Source organism: Bacillus rossius, chromosome 1 (genome assembly GCF_032445375.1).
Source record: "Bacillus rossius redtenbacheri isolate Brsri chromosome 1, Brsri_v3, whole genome shotgun sequence".
Taxonomy (NCBI): Eukaryota; Metazoa; Arthropoda; class Insecta; order Phasmatodea; family Bacillidae; genus Bacillus; species Bacillus rossius.
The window spans coordinates 232,809,366-232,831,563 of NC_086330.1; the positions used below are offsets into that span (position 1 = coordinate 232,809,366).

The window sequence follows — 22,198 nt, forward strand, 5'->3', positions numbered from 1 at the left end:
TTCTAGAACACAAGGTTACGAGACTGCGAGGATACAGGACTACAAGTCTTTATGAGTACTTGGTTATGTAGCTACAAGTCTAAGAGGCTACTTGGTTACGTAGCTACATGTCTATGAGGCTCCAAGTCATCATGACTACGCGACTACGAGCCATGAGGTTACGGGAATACATGACTACGAGTCTACAAGTTTACGAGACTTCGAAGCTACAGAGCTATGATGCTTCTAGAACACAAGGTTACGAGACTGCGAGAATACAGGACTACAAGTCTAGTCTACATGAGTACTTGACTACGAAGCTACAAGTCTACAAGGTTCCAATTGCTGCATCTGTCTTCGGCTGAATTTTCTCTTTGGCTCCAACTGCTCCAACAGCATGATGTTATAACATTACAAGGCTACTTGGTTATGTAGCTAGAAGTCTATAAGGCTTCAATTGGCGCATCTGTCTTCAACTGAATTTTCTCTTTTGCTCCAACTGCTCCAACAGCATTATGTTATAAGATTACAAGGTTACTTGGAGATGTAGCTACAAGTCTACGAGGCTACTTGGTTACGTAGCTACAAGTCTACGAGGCTCCAAGGCATCATGACCACACGACTACGAGCCATGAGGTTACGAGACTACGTGACTACGAGTCTACAAGTTTACGATACTGCGAGGCTACAGAGCTACGAAGCTTCAAGGACACGAGGCTACGTGCCTTCGAGACTACTTGGCTCTAACTGACTACAATAGCACCATTCAGTGGTGAGAGTTAATTTATCTCATTCAAAATAACCCGTTTAAAGTAGTGTCGATTCTTGGCAACAGATGACACCACATGCTGCTTACAGGTAAATATTATTTAGTTATTTTATGTGGGATGCAGGATGCTCACTAACGATCGCAAAAGAAGGATGGCTTCGCTAAGCACCAAGGAGAAGGAAGTTCGTCTTGCTTATTAGTGATTCTCAGATATCTCGGAGCTTATTATTAATATGACTGAGTAATGGTATTTTCGTTTGAATTACACCTGATAAAAATATTACAAGTGATGATTTAGTAGCAGAAATTCAATTAACTAAATTTAACTCTGAATTTAATGACATTACTCATTAAATAAAAAAATCCTTCATGCTTAGATCTGTTTCTCAGACGCAACCAGGAGTACATGGAGAAAACCATCAAAATATAGACAAGAATAATCGGGAGTACATGGAGAAAACCATCAAAATATTGACAAGAATATTTGGGAGCACATGGAGAAAACCGACACACACATTTCTTTAATATCAAAAAATCACAGAAAAAAATTCAAAATAACAATAAAAAAATAAAAAATAGATAAAAAATTACAAAACAGCTTCTGACAGCTTGTGAACTTCTCATTTGTTGAACAAGGATAGAGTTCTAGCACAAGCCAGAATTTTGTTATTGATTTATTTTAGTCGGCGGAGCGAGTACTTGACCGAAACCTCCAGCCGATCAGAGGCCAGTTCCCTACTTCCTAGGCCTCCGGGCCCCTAGCGCGAGTTTTAACTACATGCAGTCAAAAGGATTGATTCATTCGTCCTTCTGCCGTCACCGTGGTCTTTTTTTCCGGTGCTTCTCACCCGCGACCCCTTTCGCACAGCAGTCTCGCAGTGACTAGCTTAAGGGATGTGATCCCAGGGAGTCTGGGAGTGATCCCTAATTTATTTTTTTCGAGATTGATATTCACATAGTTCTGATTACTAGGTAATTTTGTAGCATGATTCGCATGTGGCTTCCGTGAGTGCTTTTGCATCACCATAGGGAGTGATTTTTATCATTCTACCCCCAAAATTATAAGTGGTAAATTCTACTCCTTTTCGCCTATAGTTGACTTTCTACTTAACTTTTGTCCTGATTTCACGATTCCTGTTTCCTGTGACCTGTATTTGTATTCTTGACGACTGGACCTCTTTTTTCGTTGGATACACACCTGCTTATGTTGCGAGAGGTTCTGGGTTTGAGTCCAGGATACGACATGGGTGTAACATATACATACTGATATTTGATTACGATATGATAACGATATTTGAACAAGGTCAAATTGATTCCTTGGCTGTTTTGTGTAGGCTGTAGGTTACATTATATATATATATATATATATATATATATATATATATATATATATATATATAACTCCCTGTGCTATTTTTAATAAATTATTGAATTAATTTTTATATGAATGCCTTCACAGTGAGTACCAAATATATGAAAATTCTTCACGTAAACGATTTATTGAACACATAAATATACCTTAAAAAAGTGAATAAATATGCAGCGCTGAAGCGCAAGTAGTTTTTTTTTCTTTTCGTGTAGTTACAAGTATTGCCGAATTGAACGATGAGACCTTTTTATTTTTATTTTTATTTTTGTTGACAACTATGTATGTGTGTGACACATCTCACACTTTTGTCGTGGTTATGTATTTAATGTAAAACTTGTAAAATAATTGTTAAACCCAAACCAATGACACTATCACTTACTATATATAATAGCTGCCAGTTGAAGAAGCAACACTTTGCAAAGCTAAATGCGCGCTTAGTTATTTGTTGCCATAGCTGAAGTGAGGAATGGAAAAGGAATGAAAAAAGGACAATGAATAGTGAACTTGACCTTCAAAAAAGAAAAGAAATGTGAGTAGGGGTGCAGTCGTAGGTTGAGTCGTAGTAAGCAAGCGAACAACAAAACTACAAATTGCTGAAAAAAAAAGAAAAAAAGTACATATATTTTTTTTTTAATGCGACACGTGATCCTTCCTGTAGCTGTACTTGCCTATAGCAAAGTGTCAAACGAAGTTTTCGTTTTCAACACATTTTTTTTTGTATTTGTTTTCCCTACCCGTGGATTTTTTCGATGAACTCTGCCAACTGTGGGTAACAATCTGTATTTATGGAAATCTAAGAAAATTTTAATTATGTATGCGGCTATTCAAGAATAAAATTATTTACCAAGCCAGTTTGTTATAAAAATAATAGTGTATATTCTTTGACTGGAATCAGTCAACTTCTGAAATCTGTATGGGTAAGTTAGGTAATTAATTCAGGTAACGTCAAATGTTTCATTATAGCTTGACTAAAGATAATTTCCCCTGTTGTAGGGCACATGTTGTTTGGCAATTATTCTTGATGGATTTATTAGAATATGATAGAAAAAAACATGTAATTGGGCTTACGCCCTTTGGCAAAGATTCTGAGATTATTTTATATTCCGATACCATAACAATAGTTATGATGTCATCAGATGGCTTTGAATACATTTATCACCTCCACTTTCTTTCGGGACAAGTGTGGGAATATGGGGGTTTAGGCCCCCAGGGAACGATAAACACACTATTTATGGTGTATTTTATTTTTTCACTATTATGCTTTTTCGGTATCATAAACTAGACTATAATCCCCCTGCTCTAGTCTATTTTGGGATACCGCAGAATCGAAAAATAGAATAGACTTGGTGGGACTATATTCTACTTTACAATATTGATGAATTATTATGTCAAATTGTCTCACTTTATAAATATTAAATATTGGTAACGCAAAATAAATTAGTCCGGGTGGGGCTGCATGCCACTTCACGATACAGAGAAAATATTTTTTCAAAAGGTTTCATGTTCAGAAAATATTATTTTGAAATGTCTCACATTCAGAAAATTTAATATCTGTACGCAAAATATAATAGACTGGGAAAGAATTGTATTCCAATTTACCATACCAAGAAATTATTATTTCGAAAAGTCTTACTTTAGAAAAATTAAATTCTGGAATCAAAATCAAATAGACCAGGTGGAACTGTTTTCTATTTTACAATTCTGATCAAATTATTATCTAGAATTTTCATTATGGTAATTATTTAAATCCAGTGTCTCAAAATAGACTAGATCGGGTGGGTTTATTTTCAATTTCATTATATCACAAAATTTTAATCACGAAAATTCAGGATTATTCTAGTGAGTGATACCATAACATTATTAATGATGTCACCAAGATGGCATCGCATACGTCATTATCACCCCTACTTTCTTTCGGGACAAGCGTGGGAATATGGGGGTTTTGGGTGGGAAACATTGAACACACTATTTTTTGCGTATGGTGTATTTTATTTTTTTCACTATTATGCTTTTTTAATATAAACTAAGACTATAATCCCCCCTCGTTCTAGTCTATTTGTGATACCGCGGTATTGCAAAATAAAATAGACCAAGTGGGACTGTATTCTACTTCACGATACCAAGTAAATATAATTTTGAAATGTTTCAATTTCAGAAAATTCAATACTGGTATCACGAAATAGAGTAGCCAGGGTGGGACTGTATTCTATTTCACGACACCAAGTAAGTATTAATTCGAATTGGTTCACGTTCAGAAAATTTAATACCAGTATCGCAAAATAGAATCGACCATGTGGGACTGTATTCTACTTCACAATACCGAGTAAATACGTGGGTCATTCAATAAGTAATGAGACAAATCAATGTAGCTCAAAAATGGTTTATTTAATCAAAAACATTTTTTACTTATTTTTCAATATAATCCCCCCAACACTTATACACTTGTCCCATCGTTCCCTTAAGTTGCATATGCTCCTGGAATAAAATTATTTTGGCTGCTTTCGGAGCCACATTTGCACCTGAATTTTGACTTCTTTGTTGGAACCAAATTTTTTACCACGTAGAGCTTCCTGAAGGGGACCAAACATATTTAAGTCAGAGGGGGTGAGATGTGGACTGTAAGGAGGATGTGGAAGAATCTCCCAGCCCAGATTTTGAATGCATTCTTGCGTTATCTGTGCTGTATGTGTCCTGCATTGTCGTGAAGCAAAATTACATCTTTTTTTTCAAAAGTCCACGATCTTTAGTGTGAATTACAAGTTTTAATTTGTTTTCCAGTATATCACTGTAATATTGAATGTTGATTGTTTGTTGGTCTTCAAGAAAATGGCATAATGTGGGGCCTTGTGAGTCTCAGAAAAGTGTAAGCATCACTTTACCAGCAGATGGCTGGGACTTGAATTTTTTCTACGTTGGAGAACTTGTGTGTTGCTTTGTCTTTTGACTCAGGCTCGTAATAATGAATCCATGTCTCATCGTCCATTACAATTCTTTCAAAAAAAGCTTCTTTCTCACTGGAACATCGAGCTTTCAACTGTTTACTGATTTGAAGCCTCTTTTCTTTGTGGGTGTCTGTAAGTTGTCTCGGCATCCATCTCGCGCAGGTTTTTTGTATTGCAGTTCATTTTGAATGATGTTATGGACAGTTCCAACACTTGCAGTCACTTTTGCAACTATAATTTCAACAGTGATTTTTCTGTTGTCTCGGATTATCGCATAAATGCGAGATTCAAAGGATGAAGTGGCAACTTCGACTGGTCGGCCACTTTGCCATTCCTCCTTTTAATTTATTTGTTGTCGTGAAACACGAACCTTCACTTTCCTGGTCACTACTATAATCACAACCACACATTCTCTCTCTACACTCTACAATTTACTGTTATATTATTTCAATATAAATAAACATGACTTTCCTCTTTTCTCTTGACTACTACACTCATACCCCACATAGGCCTATATCCATTATATTTCTTATAACCTACTTAATTCTTATTGTGTACTTATTTATTCACTTGATAATTATATTCAGTTCTACTTATTAATTCACTCCTTCTTGTATAACCGATTGCTACTATCACTCCAAAACTCACACTATCATTCGTCTTTTTTTTACACAGTGCTATTTTGTCTTTTGCTGTTGCTAATACTACATACTATATTTTCCAGTGTACCACCATTCGATTTAGTATCATTGGCTAACATCCATGACGTCATTCATTTCCCATTCATGATTCTCAACCAATAGGAATCCGTTATTGAATATTAGAATAATTGACCCAAGATTCTGTTATTCTGAAAGAGAGCCACTTTTTGTAAAACATAATAAAAATTACAAAATGATTTAGCTACTCTACCATGTTTTCCAATTATTATCTTAAGAGGGCATTGTGATACTGAAGTAGTTTGTCAGTAATAGACTGTTTTAAAGAATGGTTATGTTAGAATAGGTACATAGAAAGTAGTGTAAAATCGTGAGTGGTTGGTTAGGTTCGCTACATTGAAAATACACTATAGAAGAGTAGGCAGTTGGTTAGATTAGGTTTGGCTAATGACAGTTAAAATACTTTAAAATTGTGTGAATAATTGGTTAGGTTAGGTTACTTTCATTAAATTGTGTTAATGGCTGGTTAACTACCTTAAAAATACTATAAAATAGTATGGATGGTAGTTTACAGTATATTTTAATGTAAATAACCAACCATCCACATTATTTTTAAGTATTTTCAATGTTGCTAATATAATCAAACTAAATATACACACTATTTTAAAGAATTTCTTATGTAACTAACCTAACCTTACCAACCTAACCATTCTCACAATATCACAGTATTTTTAATGTTTAACGTAAGCTCACCACTTGTTACAGTGGTAAACTAAAGTATCACAGTACCCTCTTAAATAATTATAGTTTAACTTGTCAGGAAGTAAAAAATTAAACCATTATGAAATTTTTAATGATTTTTTGTTATCTATCATATAATTAAGTTCAACCCATGATCCTATACATATTGATCCTGTGATACATGAAGCTTGCTGTTTTGATTTAGTTCATAAGATCCTGGACATTAAAATAAGTTGTGATAGGCCTGTAAAATTTTAATGATATTTAGTTGAACAAACAAGAAAATATTTATTATGTTCAAATTCATTGTCATAAAACAAGTTTTGTTATATCCAGGATCCTTTGACATACACAATTAAAAAAGTAAGCATTATGTACCACATGATCAAAATATACAGGATCAAGGGATAAACTTGGATACGTGATGTGCAACTTTTACAATTATTTTTCTTTCAGAAAAGTGGCTCTTCTTCAGAATTACAAAATATATCTTCCCCTTCTTCACTCTCCTACTTTCCCTGTACTCTCCTAATGTCTCTAAATACACATTCCTATTCCCAATTTTATTTCCAACCGTTATTTCCCTCTCTGTTTTCTTCCTCACTTTGAGAATTTTTCTGGAGAATTTCCCGGTTTCATGCTGTCAAATAGCCTTTTCCCTATCCGGTCGCTTAGTTGTCCCAACTCTCCCCCTCTTCATAAATTACCGCATTCACTTCCAGTAGCCAATGTGACCGCCTCCTGTCCTTCAACATATAAATATTGTGATGGTAGTAGTGCTTTATCAGGCAGTTCTAGAGAGCAAAAGGTCAACATGGAAACTTGTTTACAGCATGCTTTTTTTTGTCTTAAATACGTAGTCCATCGTAGAGAAGTTTTTTAAAAAAAATATGGCTGTTGTTTGGAACGAGAAAGTATGTTGTATTTCTTTTAATGTTATTTTAGTGTTCTTTTACTGCTATGCCTACTGTATTTAATGCATGACTATGTGGTTAGTTCATAATATGCCTAATTTAATATTTGCATTGGATTAGTGATATTGAACTTGTTTTTTCTTTACTTGTAGCCTTCTATTTGCTACATGTCGTGTTAAAAACATGTACCTCTCTCATTTGCCAAAATTAAAGTCTAGATGAATGTTGATGCATAGTAGCATAAACCTACATGATACTGCACAATTACAATAGAGGAGGAATAGTTTGAGCATGGCATGTAAGCAGTGTGAACTTACAGGCCTATTTCATTTGTAAATGTTGATGCAAGGACCAGAGAAAGTTGGAGGGGGAAACAGTGTGGGCAGTGACCGTAGTAGTTTTGGTGGAAGCAAACTACATAAGTAATTTGTGAAAAAATAAGACATATAATGCACATTATGATGTTTTAAATAGCCTGTATATATTTACATTGTTTGGACAGTCAAATTAGGTTAGCTGTTGAAACAGTTTAGGACATGTCAGATACAAAAGTTTTATGTCCAGATGACATAGATGATGCATTTTTGTAAAGTTAATGTCAATGCTGCACTGTGAAAGAATCGTCAGAGCAACCGGTGGGACGTCCCAGATCCACACAGCTAACGGCGAGTCTATAAGTAGACATCGAACTAGCTCTGGACAACTTGAAATCTGTCTAGGTAGTCAGCATTCCGGTTGAAGTAGCTAATGAACAGATTGTATACTCCTTTACGCCATATGGGAAAATTCACTCATTAATGGATAAAAGTTGGTGGAAGGGGGAGGGGCCTACAGTAACTTCAAAGCCAAGACAGGGTTCGGATTGTGAAAATGGAACTCGATGAACAGCTGACAATGGACGGTCACCAAGGCGTCCTGGTCTACGACGGCCAAACACAGCTGTGCAGCAACTGCTCGCAGGCGGGCACCACCGCGCAACGTGGAGATGGATTAAATTAGTGGGATTCAGGTTGTACTAATATTTGCGCGCAAAAATTATTTCAGGAAAGTTTTCTTTTCAAGATGATACAGAAACCGAAAGACACCTTAGTTTGATACGTTCTTTAAATGATTCATGCATTGGGGAATTTTGATTCAATACAATTTCTTGGACATACACCATTGCAGTTTTGTCATGGAAATAATTCATGAATGCAAAATAAGAAAAAAAATTAAAACATAAACCCACAGAAAACAAGCCTAAACCAGCTGATTTACTCACATGGAATGACTCATTGGCTAGGTTGTTAACAAAAACTTAATATACAAAATACACTGGTGAATAGGCAAATCACACCTGGCCTTTGTAACTGAAACACTGCTAAATAGTATTTGTCAATGATTATTGAATATAATAAAATTTAATTCTTGCACTCTTCATAATGAAAGTTCTAGAATTGATCTCTTATATGCACAATTGTGGAAACTACTGTTCTGTCCTTGTGGATGCAACGTACACGTCCATTCTTCGTGTGGTCCAACAGGCTAGTGTGGAGGTTCTCTCTGAAGACGCCAGGGAGAGACTGTCCCCGCAGTGCCACCCGCTCGCTTACGTAGCTCGTGGACTTGGGGACGAGGGGAAAAGAGGGAAAGAGAAGTGGAAGGGTGACGTGGGCCGAAGGGAGACAAGCTTAGTGGGAGGTGCAGGAGAGGGGAATAAATACAAACCATTTACATATTCTACTTGCAAACTTAAATTAGCAAGCTTTTTTTTTTAAATATGAATACTGCTGCATCTGGGCACAAACCTAGTGGCAAGCATTCACTGTACTTTCCTGTCACTCGTGGCCTGAAGTAAACCACACTTTTTGCTGTCACGCACTCCTCTAGCAAGACATTCCATTCCCCTATCATTCTCACTACCATTGAGTTTTGACATTTACAGAAACATGTTTCTCAAACAGACATCTATATTTAAAGAACAAATGAAAGAATACTTATTGGCCATTATTATTTATATTCCATCGATAAATATTTAAAACATTAAAAATATTAATACATATTTTTAAATTTTGTTTCATGCATTTTTTCTCTTTTTATATTTTTTTTACATGTTAAGATATACTCGCAGTACCAGTCGTGTTTCATAAAATTTAGTATTAGAGGAAATATATATTTTATTTGCTTATTTAATTTTTGTTGTATTATTTTATATTATTTTTGTATAACTTGACTTGTTCACAGTCTTTGTGTGAATTTATACACAAAAATGATCTATTGGGTGTGGTAAACAAAACTAATAAAGTGTTAGCTTGATTCTCAGTTAAATATCTGTACCAGAAATTGTTTTAATTATAATGTTTACTTTTCTAGGACCCAGAAAATCAATTGACAGCTAATGATAAAATTATGATCTGGCTTCGAAAACGCAGATTTATCAGAAGGTAAGTAGATTTCATGAATGTGAAAATTAAAAATTGTTATCTTGAAATTCTCTGTGGCACTTTAGATTGTTTGAATGAGTAAAATATAGAAAATAGTTTTATAGTGGCCTATTAGTTATTAGTGTAATGTATGATGTAATAAAGTTAGGTCCCAGTCCTCAGCTTGAACTTCTTGTTCCACCTGTTCAGTGTAACTTGTTAACATTTCAGCTCAAGCACTGGGCCTTGCTCGTGTCACATCAGATTCCATTCGAGACTTGAGGATGATCTCTTGAAAACCAATTAATCTAATTAATCCTGTCTGCAGCCGAGATGATGTCCTTAACTCAAAAAATAGTTTTATCATTCTTATTTTTTTATTGCTTCCTTTTACCATAATACTGTTATGAAAACTAACGAGGAGGGGTAGTGGTGAACAAAGGGTTCAAAAGGATAGCCAAATTAATAAACTTGTCTATTAATTAACTATTCTAATATTTTCAATTATCAGTGAATTTTTAGTATTCATCTATCAAAAAAAAAAATATTTTATTAGTAAATTCAGAATGCCTTTTGTCTTTTTATCACCTTGGGTCTTCGAAACCACTCATCAGAGAACTAGCCTGCTGCTGAAGAAGCTCTCAAGACTCTCTCTCTCGTCGGTTGCTCTCACTGGTATCGCTACCAAAGACTTCGTCACACACAGCGTTCGGACTTTCCACTGCTCCGGCCTTCCCACTGCTCCAGCTGTTTCGCTGCTCAAAAGCTCCATGCTCGGACTACACGTGCCTCACCTGGACTCTCCTTAACCGAATTATCCTCGCCTGGACTCTTCTCACCCGTAATCTTGTGTGCCTCACGCGCACATCTCGCATGCCTCGCACTTTGTGCACCACTCACCTCACTTGCTCACCCTCACACGACGTGACTCCTCTTGACTGTTCGGCATCTGCCGGCCAGACCTTATATACTCTCGCAGGCCCACAGAAATCTCTGGTAGCCCACATTGTGCAACCAAGGATGAAGGTTTTCTAGAGATCTGTTGGTGCGAGGCGCAATGATGACAATACTCACGCACGTGCTGGGTAAGGGGAGGGGCTAGCAAACCACACACTCAAGTAGTCATGCATTGCTGCGCTAGGTAGCAGAACCGACCAGAGACTTAGCGGCCGCCTACTCTCAAGGTGATGAAGAGGAGGGAGTGGTTGTGGGTTTTCCCAGGACATCGTGACATGGTCGGGCAGTCTGGTCGTCTCTGCTTGCCCCGCTACAATACTCTTTCGGTCTCAGGGAAGTCAAATTTTTTAACAGTTAAATTCTTTTTTTTGTCAGAAAATATTTTCCAGTTACACGCTGTGTTTCTGTGCTTATTTTTTTTAGCTTAATTTTTAATGTGACTAGACGAATCTTATTAAATACATGAAGCTTTTGGTTTTCTGACAGTACTTCTATTTTTACAACAAATTATCAACAAACTTTTTCTCTCTAAAATCAAATAACTTACCTTGTGCACACCTTCTCCTTCTGGGAAGGCACGGCAAACTCACCACCAAGCTAGGAGCGATCCAGATCTTTAAAAAACCAACTGCCAATTCACTGATTTCTAGCGGTCTTTAGTGAGCTTACGGTTTGCATCAAAACAGTGACAGAATTTAGACAGATTGAAAACGGAATGAAAGGGTACAAGTTTATCAGAGCACAGAAAGGAAAAACTGTATTTAAAAAATAAAATTTAAGGTTTTTTTTTAAAGCGAACCAAAGGAAAATTGCAGCTGACAACCAATGCTTACTCGCTAAGTTAAGAGAAAAAGTGGGCTAGTTCAACATTTGCATAATTAAGCCTATTTGTGAGATTTTCACATTTCTTGTGTTGCCTACTAACCTTGACATCTTAAATGATATTACCATAACTACCTTGTGTCAGTAAACTAGGACTGGAGTCGCCTACAACGTACATGAGTACATATTAATACATGTTCTTTACACACTATCAAATAAATAGATTTAACAAATTTAAATAAATTCATAAATACTCAAACACTCATTTTAAATCAATTTAAACACTGATACATAAATAGGCTAAGAGTATATGTATATATATATATTTATTTATTTATTTATTTTGTTAAATTACTTTGACAATACATATTACATTTCTCTAATCATAGTCAATTTTACATAGCATTGCTTCATTCTCACTGCAAAGTTGGTTTTAAGGTTTATTTTCCTACAGAAGCTAATTTTTCATTAAATGAATGGTACTTAGGAAGATGTTAGTAGGATACATAGTTTGAAGTTAATCAGTACCTCTAGTATTATTACGTAATTTTTCATACAGAGAAATAATGTAAAGTGGCAAAGGTTATTGAAATTTTTTCATTGTATTTTATTAGATGCAGAGACAGACAGACGAGGCATATTCACAAAGGGGTCGCCATTGTTGTGGTACGGAACTATGCCTCATTTGCCTGGAGTGAATGGAAAACCATAATCAGGATTACCAGCCTGGAATTCAAACCCAGGTCCTCTGAATGCAAGTCTAGTGTTGTACCACTGCGATGCCTTGTTTCAGCATTGTGTTACATGAGAACAAAGAAAGGGGAGGGGGGGGGGCTATGTTTATTTGAGCCTTTGATTATGGTAAGTATCACAAGTCTATGGAACAAGTTATTTCTACATGAATCAGTGTAATATTTATATTTACAGTTTACATATCTAAAAGCATACTAAATTCAACGTGAGGTCCAAAATTTTTTCTCTCCCAAAACAAAAATGTTACAAGTCAGCAATGAAGATAAGTTTTTTGAATATGGGAAAGTTTTAATGCTTCTTGGAATGGGAAAAACACACACTGCTACAACATTTTTAGAAAAATGGCTAAATTGCTGTGTTTTTTATCTGTTATCTACATGAAAGCATGAACATGCGAACAGAATATTAATAGAATGGCTATGGTACACTGGCCTTTTATTTTCAAAAAAAAAGAAAGCTCATTCTTTAAAATACTTCGGTATATGTTGTGCCTGAAATATTTTCTCTGTGATCATCATCTCGGGAGACAATATCTATCTAAATTATCATCTAGCTACATACTGACACTTACTAGGTTTGAAATAGATTACTAATTAACTTTCTACCCTTAACATTGCCTCATTCATGCTTTATGACATCAGCATCACTTGTGCTTCAGACATGTGAATTATGTTCTAGATCAGCCGGTTGATTTTTAGACACTACATGTAAGTTAAAAGACAGCACCGCAATCAGTGTGCACAAATATAACAACAGAACACAGCCTTTAACTTCAGTTTTCATTTACATACCTCTTAAAAATGTATATGTAGGCTTACATTTGAAGTCTAAGCAAATCTGGTTCAAGCTTCTTCTAGTGCTGATTGTAAATTTTGCCACTTACTAAGATATCATTCAAATAAACAAGCATGGCTGACATTCTGTCCATATAATGTTCAAAGATGGCTGGAGTTGTCTTTTAACTTACAGGTAGTGTTGAAAAACATTAAGACCCTGAAATATTTTTCAAATAAGTATTTCTTATTGTGTTTCTCAGCTATTATTAATTTTTTTTTGGATATATCAAAATAAACAAGTCAAAGAATTTGCTATCAGTCATCAATCAATTATTTAGTAAAGTATCTGTTTGGGAAAACAAACAAACAATATTTACAATAGATTTATCAAATAACATATGAAAGTTGTTACTTATTTTCATTAGTAGTATGACCAGTTATCACCAACTGGTTTTACAAGCTTGTATTATACCATTCTTACTCTTAGTGTGTATGTCAACTATGGTATGGGTAAAAAGATTTTCTGTAAAGATACAGATATGGTGCAGTCCAGTCCAGTATCCAAGATAACCATTTATCCATAAATGCTCACTATCGCACTGAGGTCTTGAGTCCCAAATAAACTAACACTAATATTTGTACGAGGGTTATTTTTTTTTCAACCTCCGATCGGCTGTAATAAAAAAACGGGAATGAATTGGGAAATTATTTTAAGGCTAAGATCCTTAGTTTTGCAACCTCCAAGAAAATTATTTCTCCCATGAATATCGTAGTAGATAAAAAAATAATAAACGGCAGAATTGTAAATAAAACTTTGAATTTTGTAAATATGATGATAAAAATTTTCTCAAAAAATTATTTCTTATTTAATTTAAATTTTCAAATTTTCAAAACTAAATATTATTTAAACGGTACACAGCTGTTAATTTGCACACAACTTAAAGGAGGTACAATAAACAATTCTGCCGATTAATTTTTTTAATACAACGTACAGAATTTAAATAATCTGAGTACAAAATATTGTGATTTAACTGTCACTTGCCGCTGATGGAAGGAACGAGTTCAACAGTTTGCCGCTAGAGCTCCGATTAGTTCCGAGTTTACTCACTAGATGCCTCGAATATCGCAGGAGTTCAGGCGGGAATATTATCGCTTCGAAACGGTCAAAACACAACACATAAGCAATAGTAAGTTATTAGCTGATATTGAATACAAACAATTTTTTTCATGACTACAAAAAATAAGGTTCTTTGCTTGGAGAGTGATTATATTATACTAATGTCAAAAACATGTTATCGGGAAAAAATAAATGAAGTTATTTTATATCACTGATTCACTACCCATAAAATCAAACTGCATCGTCTTTGCAACTAGTATCTCACACAAGAAATATAAAAAATATTCGTGCTTCATTTTGTATAAAAATAAAACACATATATAATATCGGGAGACAGCCTTGAAAATCGTGCATATCACCAACATGGCCAATCAGACTCATATTCATGTTTACGATGGCAAGACAGCTAGCAAACCAGTTCAGTTTATATGCAGCTTAACTGAAAAATTTATTCAATATTTTCGGGGTAGTTTTACGTTCAAAATTAATACAAAACCAAATCAGCAATCCTTGTATGATCATTTATAATACTAAAAAAAATCTTCCATTTCCTTTGAATTGTATTGAGCACTAAAATATTGATTTACTTTTGGCTCAGATTTTATTCGACGATACTCTGTAGAGTTTCGCTTGTTTGCATTGTTTATTTATTAGGTTTAAATCATGGCCGAATTTATTGAAGTGTAACACAAATTATATATATGTGTGTGCCTGGTTAGGATTTTGTTTGATGTGCTAGAAAAACTATGTCCTATCAGTGTAATAGTTGTACCCTTACAAGCGTTGAATATTTATGAAACATTTTATTTCTTTGGTTTTTTAAAGCCGCAGACTTATATTTTATTTATTTCATTTAGACAACATGCGTCCGTGTTTTCTACATTGCACGCTCTGTAATATTTTGAATGTTATAGTAATTTTGGCTTTTTAAAATCTGTGATTTATGTGCAGTAGAGTAATTTGTAATTTTTTATAATTTCTTTTCATATTTTTAATGATCCATTTGCTAATATTATATACATTTCTCCATTTACTATAATAAACACATATTCCATTATTGGAATTCATTCAGAATGGGAATCACAAGACTACAAAAACTATTCTTCCGCATAAGAAAGGTGATAATACCAGTAAAGAAAATTATCGTCCGAGAGCAATTGCGTCTTATATCTAGGGACACCTGTATTTCGCGAATACGTTTCGTGTCAAGGTATGTTCTTGTAATAATTGTCTGTGGTCGGTGAAGGCTGTTTTCCCGCACTTGACGGGGCCAATGAGGACGTAGTTACCGTACTGCTGCACGCCCGCAATTCGCCAAACCTCTAAGGAAAAAGCTACAGTTATGTGTGAAATAGCCTGACACGAGATGTATTCGCGAAATACAGGTGTCCTTAATTATATCGAAAAATATTTTAACATTGTTTGATAATTTTAAGTATGAAAAGTACAAAATACGTTCAAATTTAATACATGGTTTTACATAAACTCTAAGCACTAAAACACATACTGCTTATTTTCTACAAAATAAATCTATACACAACAACTGATTAGGAATCACTTGAGTTTTTTTTTATAAAGCATCTAAGGCCTTGATTGTATAAATATATTGTTGGATAAATTAACTAAACTAGGAATACTATAAAATGCACAAAAATAGAAGAGTTTGATCTTAATGACATAAAGCATAAGTTATAAAGAAATCCAACTTGAACAGTAAAAAACAAAGGCTTTTAATGAACAAACCAACTCAGTCAATACAGATAATTGTTCAAACCATTTAAGATTCATCCTGTTACATAAATTTTTATATTGATATACATCTAATGTATAAACAAATCTGAAAAAAAGGCAATAAATTCCGATTGACTTCATTATCGAACTAGAATAAAACACAAAATACACTTGCAGAGAACCACCAAATATATTGCGTAAGTGTTTCTGCAATGGAGTTAAACTTTAAAATTGACTTTATTATTTCAAAAAAAAAAATTTAAAACTCCAAGCAAATGTAAGAACATGTCTTCTAGATATAATGGAAGATTATAATGCCGTGTCCGAATTCGCCTGAAGAATATACTTGTAGATACTTTGGAAGTTACTTTGCAAGACTGTCAGAAATGGACGTGAAGTATGCTATGCAATACGCAAGTAAATGAATCTGTGTAATTCTCACGTACTTGAAGTTGAAAATACGTCTTCATTTAAAAAAAATTAAGGTCATATTTTATATATCTTATCATTTAAATAATTTAAGAGGACGTAAAATAAATATAATTTATTTTGTATTTTACTGGTATCAATAAATAAATTGACAAAATTAATTTATGGATATGGATGTTTAAAACGAAGTTTCAACAAACACATGTACATATTTAGCCTACCGATCGGTACTACAAAACAAAAGTACAATTATAATGTAAGTTGCCGTAAATTCACGTGACAGCGATGAAGTGTTAAAAAAAAGGACTACTTTCACATGCGTTTAAAAATAAAATCTAAACATCCTTTTCGGCTGGCTAAACATTGAACCCATACCGAATTCGTCAAAGGCAAGTGAAGTACGTAAGGTTGCAAACATGTAACTGCATTACTTTCTGATTAATTTTAATAAAATTATGCATATCTCCAAAAAATGTTCAGTTAAAATTAGTATTGTATTGGTGTTTGTATTAAAATATAATGTAGACCGGGTATATTTTTATCGTGTTTTAAGATTTATTGACTTTTGTGCCTCATGTACTTTTGGTGAAAAATGAAAAGGTAATTATGTATTATTATCAGGGCCCAAAGTATAACTATATGTTCGTTGGCCGAAAATGAAATGTAGTTATACTTGTATATCTAAGAAAAATATTTGTATTTTGTATGAATGTAAGTATTTTATTATGTAAATTTTTATTACTTACAAATATTTCGTACTCATAATATCTAGTTTCCATTTGTCTTAAGACATAATTAAATGATATACTAAGCAAAAAATGTTTATTGGTTCACAATTTTTCATTGTTACAATATTTTAAAATGAAAATTTGCTATTCAGCAATATCAACTTCTAAAACGTTAGTAAAAATTATCATTAAACTAGCTGACCCAGCGAACTTTGTTCCGCCTTAGAGGCAATAAATGAGCAGATTTTGGGTTTTATTAAATTCAATTTTTTATTAAGATAAAAGCAATACTTAAACTTTTTAAATTTTTGAGGTTAGGTGTCTATTTTCTTCGGTGATTGTTGTTTGGACATTGATGCTGAAGGTTATATTTTACTTTCAAGAGAATTTTGTAATTTAATGAAAATGATGTGGATCGAATTACTCAACTTTTTTGAACTTTTTAAAATGTTAGGATTTAAAATGTTTTTTTTTTTTTTTTGTAATAGTGAAACATATTTCAATAGAGCATGCTTTCAGTTTTTTAAGCTAAATCGGATGTCAGAATTTTTAAATACTCTTGATTCCAGTCACGCAATAAAAATAACAATCACCATATTTTATTTTATTTGAAATGATCTTTGATACTTAAGGACATAACGCGAGCGAAGCCGCGGGTAAAAGCTAGTATTTCAATAAAGCATGTTTTCAGTTTTTTAAGCTGAATCAGATGTTAGAATTTTTAAATACTAATGATTCCAGCCACGCAATAAAAATAAGAATTACCATATTTTATTTTCTTTGAAATGATCTTTGATACTTAAGGACATAACGCGAGCGAAGCCGCGGGTAAAAGATAGTAATACATAAGAATAAGTATAGTATATTATTTTTCTACTGTATTGTATGTAAGTACAAAAATAAATAAATACATTGTAAGTCGGATTAAATCCTCGTTCTTCGATAATGTCTGCCCCAAATTAGGTCATCTGGAAACAACTATTGTATTTTTGAGTGTTTGCTAGAAAATGTCGTGATTCGGGTGTTTTGCCACGAAACAATGAATGCAATGGCTCAGGTGGCGGAGTCAATAATGGCAATTTCACTTTCCCACTAAGGCAGCACAATCCTGGCGTTTCTCCGGAAAACTTCAATGCGCCACAAACTCGCAAACAACGTCCATTGGCCCTATGCGAACGCTAGTATGCAAGCAGTAATCAGTGCTGCAATCGTATCGAAATGCTGCTCGTTTCAAATCAGTATTTGATAAATTTCTTCTTGTGCGTCGAAAATTATCTAGTTGTTGATCTCTGAGGTTTGCTCGACGATTTCGCATTGCCAACCGAGCCGTTTCACGGGCTGCCTCGCTTTGCTCTTGTGATTGAGAAGCACGAAGTCGAGCCATACTAACGCGGCGCTCTCCACGTGCAATTTCTTGTTCTTCCTCAGTCCTTTCATTCGCAATGTTTCGAATCCTAGTTGCATTACGGCCTTGTCGGGGAAGATTTGATCGTCTTGGTCGCGGCAGTGTATTGTTAATGATAATATCGGCACGATAAGCCAATAGAAACTCGAAAAAAATACATCAACCGGTCAACTTTAAAATTTTACATTGTCAAATTTTCAACCATACTTAACCATAGACAACATTACGCTGAGCTGTCAGTTATGTTTTGTTAATTGTCAAATTTTCAACCATAGTTAACCATAGACAACATTACGTTTAGCTGTCAGTTGTGTTTTGTTATTCCATGTCAGTTGCGTTTTGCTATACCATTTTTAACAAATGAACAGCTAGGCTGATGTTTTGACTGATAAATTTTTCGTTTTGATTTCAGTTGCGTTTTTTTATACCACTTTTTTTACACGCTTTATATTAGCTTCACCTGTATGTTTGTTTGTTTGAATGTTTGTAAACGACTCCTTTGGGTACGATTTTGACCCACTTTAAACGGCCAGATTACATTCAAACTTTGTAGATTTATCGAGGACCGATGACAATATACTAATTTGATAAGATTATTCCATTATTAAATTTGCAAAATAAGATTTTCGTCAATTTATATAATTTCACAATATTTAGTAGGCTGAAAGAAAAGAGTTCGCACATTGTAAAGAAAACCATGTCGCTCATGTGCGAACTCCTTTCTTTCAGTTTGTCTTTGGCGCGATATAAACAAAGTCTACTAAATATTGTGACATTTAATTAAATGAAAAGTGACATTTAATTAAATGAAAAGTGAGAGTGGGTTATGATTATTTTGAACAATATACTTTCTTGATTTTCTATTTTTTTAGTTTGGTTTTCTATATAAAGCGTGTTTTTTTAGTTTTTTAAACTATTATTTATTTTTTTCCCCGGGAACAGGATAAAAAGTATCCTATGTCCGTCTCCTGGTTCTAAGCTACCTCCCTACCAATTTTCAGCCAGATCGGTTCAGCCGTTCTTGAGTTATAAATAGTGTAACTAACACGACTTTCTTTTATATATATATATATATATATCAATGGCATATTTATTGCATTGGTATTCCTTGCTCCTAATCACTTACTCTGGCCTATTACCTTCTGTATAACCTCAGTGATCGTAATTTATGTACACCTTTTTCCCACTAAGACGATTCAGGTGCAGATTCTGGAGCAGTTTTTTTTTATGTACGGATGTGCCAATAAATCCATCAGTTTGGTGGTGGTGTTGGGGGGGGGGGGGATAATACTACTCTTAAAATATCACTTTATCTGTATGCATGATAAAATATCCTTGGTTAGCTCCCTCCGAAATATTCTTATACAACCTATGACGTGTAGCCTACTCCTTAGATATTTTAAAACACGTTTGATTGCGTAGAGAAGGCAATTCTTCGAGTATGTGGCCCTTACGAGCGATTAGGGTATCGATTAATGGGCATGCCATGGAGAAATGAAACTGTAATCACACTGCAGGGCACTGTTAAAATGTGGCTGAATAGGCAGGAGGCATCATTTTATGCAGAGGGTATTTGGAAAGCTGGTGCATCGGTACGACAAATGCCTCTATCTGCACGGTGATTATGTGGAAAAATAGAGTAAAGATGTACGTTTCTTTTGACATTAAAATAATTTCCCAATTCATTCCCGTTTTTTTATTACAGCCGATCGGAGGTTGAAAAAAAAATAACCCTCGTATAATGACTCCTGAAGTTTAGTTTGCTAGTCTGGAGGTGTGTTGTATGGTGTCTAGCTAATTCTACTCCTTGCTTGCCTGAAAAGCTAATGAATGATTTGGGGGTATTCTTGCTCAGTGACCCAGTAAAATGCTTTCAGACCCTAATTCCTTGTCTTTGTTGAAGTTTGTTGTATGATTAACAACATTGGTTACACACAGCTTGATGTGTTATAAGCAAGAACACATAATAGCACTTTAATTGTGATGCACTGTTACTGCACTTTTGTAGTTAAAGAAACCTTTATATTAATTTTGTTATAAAAGCCCTGGAAGCTGCTTTAAGTGGGCGAAAGACACAACAGTATACTCAAAGAGAGGTACACAAGGGAAAAATATAAAAAGAAAAGGATCTTAATTTCTCACAATAGGAAGTAGAAAATGGATCGTATTTGAAGTAATGAATAAAAAAGGAAGAAGTTTGCTTAAAGCTTACCCTTTTTATTGTGATTTTCATTGTTTTCTTTTGATAATCTCGGAAATTACAAAATTACACTGATCAGAATTAATAGGGGAGCCCCAGCCGTCAGAAGTATTCAATTACAAATAGATTATAAATTTTACAAATTTAACAATCATGTTTTCACAAAAAATAGATGAATAAATTTAATTATAAAGTTGAAACATTTGTTAGCACAACCAGTGCGGGACTATATATTATTTTATTTTACAATATTTAATCGTTGACTGTTCACTGGCAGTTACTAGAAGTGGGGGATACTTGTAGAATCCATTCCAGAGGGAAAGGTGTAAATATAGTTGTATTCCGGGATGGGCTTGAGCTGGAGAAAACCCTGCACTCTTGCACCATCTCATGGACTCCACTGGAACCAAACGAGAAAGTAGGTCCAGTAGTCAAGAGTATAAATTAAAGAGCAAAGCAACAAGAATCGAAGAAGTTAGGACAAACGTTAAATAGTGAGCCAACTGTAGGCAAAAGGGCGTTGAATTTTCCAATTACCATTCTGGGGGTGGAATGAAGAAAATCACTCTCTCGGAAGCTGCACGAATGCTCGCGGTAGCCACGTGCGAGTCATGCTAACGAGATTATCTAGTAATCCGAACTACAAAGACTAGCAGACTAAAAAATAAAAAAATAAAAAAATAAAAAACTTGGGATCACTCCTGGGCTCTAGGGATCACATCCCTTACTTTAGTTGCGGCAAGACTGCTTCCAAAATAAAGTCGTGGGCGATAAGCACCGAAGAGGTGCGATCACAGTGACAACAGAAGGATGATTCCCTCAATGCATCAAACTGCTTGTAATTAAGAACTTGTGTAGGGGCCCGGAGGTGTAGGGAGTGGGGCAACTAGTCTCTGAGTGGCTGGAGGTAGCGCGCGGGGGGCTCGCTCTGCCGATCCAAAGAAAAAGAAACAAATGTGGCTGGTAGCCTAACTGAAGGGGCATCAGAGGTTAATCACAGTCTGAAAGCAGTGCGCTCTGTCAGGGAACAGGCGGAAGCAACTCGGGTTTACTACGCAAAAGTCCCGCTAGGGGGACTCGCATAAGCCTGGCCCTTATGGGTCCAACTGGATCGTGCTCTGTTGGTCAAAAAGAGAACTAGAGAGAGGTCAGATTGCGGCTGCTAGAGGGCGCACTCCAGCGCTGAACTAAGTTAAGTTAGTTGGCCTCGTCGCCACCGGATGGCGAAAGCAGGCCTTTTGCCGGCTAGCGAGATGTCCTCGCGGCCTAGGGAGGTTAATGCCCCCGGTCGTTGCTCTGGGCGTAGTTCCTGGAAAAGATGGAGGAGGGGGTGATCAGGATAAACAATGGGCTAACCAAGTTTATGTTAGGGAATTTAAAAATAAATAAATTTGTGCCAAATATCTCAAATTTGTGGCACAGCACTGAAGAAGATTATATTTGTTCTTTAAGTAAAATTTTGTAACTCTGGCCATACATTGAGTTGGAACAAATGTGTTTCTCTG

At 34.9% G+C, this 22,198-nt stretch overlaps 1 protein-coding gene across 5 annotated transcripts in view; it reads left to right on the forward strand.

Moving 5' to 3' along the window:
• The first annotated feature begins 2,374 nt into the window (after positions 1 to 2,374).
• The window catches only part of LOC134527358 (lysophosphatidylserine lipase ABHD12), a 77,630-nt gene continuing 57,806 nt past the window's right edge, over positions 2,375 to 22,198 (forward strand). Inside the window, exons 1-2 of one of the 5 annotated variants that reach the window (XM_063359974.1) lie at positions 2,375 to 3,034; positions 9,726 to 9,796. In XM_063359974.1, coding sequence (XP_063216044.1) covers positions 9,762 to 9,796 — 35 coding nt within the window. In that variant the 5' untranslated portion in view covers positions 2,375 to 3,034; positions 9,726 to 9,761. Of the gene's footprint in view, positions 3,057 to 9,725; positions 9,797 to 22,198 lie in introns of those variants that run through there. The other 4 variants (XM_063359975.1, XM_063359977.1, XM_063359976.1 and 1 more) reach the window with 4 other exon arrangements.